The 2,011-nt window shown below is 38.1% G+C and overlaps 2 protein-coding genes across 2 annotated transcripts in view; both read right to left on the minus strand.

Moving 5' to 3' along the window:
- Window positions 1-134: 134 nt before the first annotated feature.
- On the minus strand, window positions 135-790 carry LOC109590630 (coatomer subunit delta-like). The gene is made up of 3 exons (XM_020006527.1): window positions 693-790; window positions 489-528; window positions 135-408 (listed from the first exon to the last, which is right to left on the minus strand). Exons 1-3 carry the CDS (start codon window positions 693-695, stop codon window positions 155-157), a joined length of 297 nt encoding a protein of 98 aa, XP_019862086.1. The 5' UTR covers window positions 696-790; the 3' UTR covers window positions 135-154.
- An 18-nt stretch (window positions 791-808) lies between these two features.
- Window positions 809-2,011, minus strand: part of LOC100632220 (synaptic vesicle glycoprotein 2B-like) — a 2,195-nt gene continuing 992 nt past the window's right edge. The window contains exons 3-5 of the mRNA XM_020006528.1: window positions 1,422-2,011; window positions 1,188-1,347; window positions 809-1,101 (exon numbers count right to left, since the gene is read on the minus strand). The exon at window positions 1,422-2,011 is cut by the window's right edge and continues 237 nt beyond it. Of these exons, the coding sequence (XP_019862087.1) occupies window positions 912-1,101; window positions 1,188-1,347; window positions 1,422-2,011 (940 nt within the window). The 3' untranslated portion in view covers window positions 809-911. The remainder of the gene's footprint in view (window positions 1,102-1,187; window positions 1,348-1,421) is intronic.

A 2,011-nucleotide genomic window follows, 5' to 3' on the forward strand; every position in this document is an offset into this window, starting at 1 on the left:
ACTAATTAAAAATAATGTACAAATAGATATACATGTACATGTGTGATAAAAATCCACTTCCAATTGAGTACGGGTACATGTATTGTAATCACATTATTGATGAGTTTGGGAAGGAGAGGAGCTTAGGCTTGACTAGTATATTAAAATACAAATGTCAGAGAGACAGGTCTCTCTTAAAACCTACCACTCTAGAGAAGAGGCGGAGTGTCTCCAGGTCCTCGAGTATGTTGCTAGTGGTAGTCGTTATCAAGAGCATATAGAGCTGCTCCAGGGGCTGGTAGACATAGCGGACGCTCTCCGTCTCCACAAAGGTGTGTTGGTGACCAGAATTCATTAGTTTAGGAAAGGAAGCCAAGAGACCTTCAATACGTGAACGAGTCATCTCCACAAACTGTCTTGATATAAGAGCTAGAGAAGAATAATAATAATGACAATAATGATAGTTATTCTAATTAAAGCACACCTCACAAATACCCGATTCCCCTTACCTTTCCCTTGCTTGGTGCATATTGCAGCTGCTAGGAGGACCTAGACCAAAGGAATAAAAACAGAACACAATAAATAAGCCAGGCAGTGTCATAAAATGGCGGCAAACACTACACAAAACTATTGGATAAAAACACAAATACTAGTATGATAATTAATGGTATTTTTAATTTTTGATAAACTAAACAAAGCAAGCTAAAACTGACCATAGTTGGGCGCTGGTGAAAGCTCTTTTAGTACCTAAATTGAGAACCTTTTGTTACCTAAAGATCAGTTAATTAAAATACTTAATAAGTAGCCACGTGTCATTAACTAATTAATATTCATTGATAGCTAGTTAGTTAAGTAATTAAAGAACAATGATAATAAAATCATAATAAATTTAAATTTGCTAGCTGATGGTATAAAACACAGTGATGATACATTTATTTTAAAGAAGTCTTTCTTGTAGTCCAAGGGAGCATTAAAGAGAGGATGGCACTGGCCAGTAGTATAGCAGCTGTCAGTAGAACAGGCACTGACACGTGACTGGTTGAAGTGAATAGACCAAAAGTATAAGTACCGATAATAGCACCTATCCTGGCTAATAATAGGAACACACCCACTGCTGTTGATCTAAAAAAATAGAATGGGAATCTAAAAATAGAACTACCGGTACATGTAATGGTCCAAAAACAGAAAATACTAAACTTTCCCAATACCTCAGAGCAGTAGGGAAGAGGTCAGCTACCAGTACAGTGGTGCTGCTCCAGGCCGGTATGGTGATTGCCTTGAATACACACAGTAATACAACAGCACCAGTTTCAGTTCGAATGAAATACAACATAAATACACTAATGGTTGATATGAAGAGAGAGAATGCTGTTTAGAGAAGGGGAAAGATGGAGGGAGAGAGAGAGAGAGCAAAATAATTTTTAAAATTACAAATCACATACCCAGCCAGTAAGACCGGATAAAGAAAAACACAGCAATAGCTGACACTAAATTCCCCACATATCCAGAAGCTGTTATAATAAGATCGTGTGAATATTCTGCATCATAGTCCTTAGGTGCCATCACTTCACCTTCACCAGCTGGACAGAAAGGACTGGGCAATAGGAGGAGATCTTGACAAAGAGATTCATTAAACAATTCCTCAGTAGTACTGTCATTATCAGAGGATACGTTAATAAACTTGGTCTCACACACATAAGTGTTATTAATGAAGACGTTATTGAGTCTAACACTGATCCATGTTGAATTCTTCATCAGTAAATTATTGATAAACACATTAGTGATATGTACTGTATCCCATCGTACAGTGTCAAGCCACACCCACTTATAACGGCCGCCCTTTATTGTCATGTTAGTTGCTGATGACTGCCAGGCCCGCCATGTATCACCAGAGCTGATTCCAATGGTTACATTAGAATAGGACGTTAGAGGACAGCTGCAAAGGAAGGAGGAACCTTTGTTTGAATTATCGTCCAAAGTAAAGAAAGATAGAGTATTGTTACACCATTCACTGGTGGGTGTGGTTAGTCCA

Source organism: Amphimedon queenslandica, unplaced genomic scaffold (genome assembly GCF_000090795.2).
Source record: "Amphimedon queenslandica unplaced genomic scaffold, v1.1 AMPQUscaffold_9743, whole genome shotgun sequence".
NCBI lineage: Eukaryota > Metazoa > Porifera > Demospongiae > Haplosclerida > Niphatidae > Amphimedon > Amphimedon queenslandica.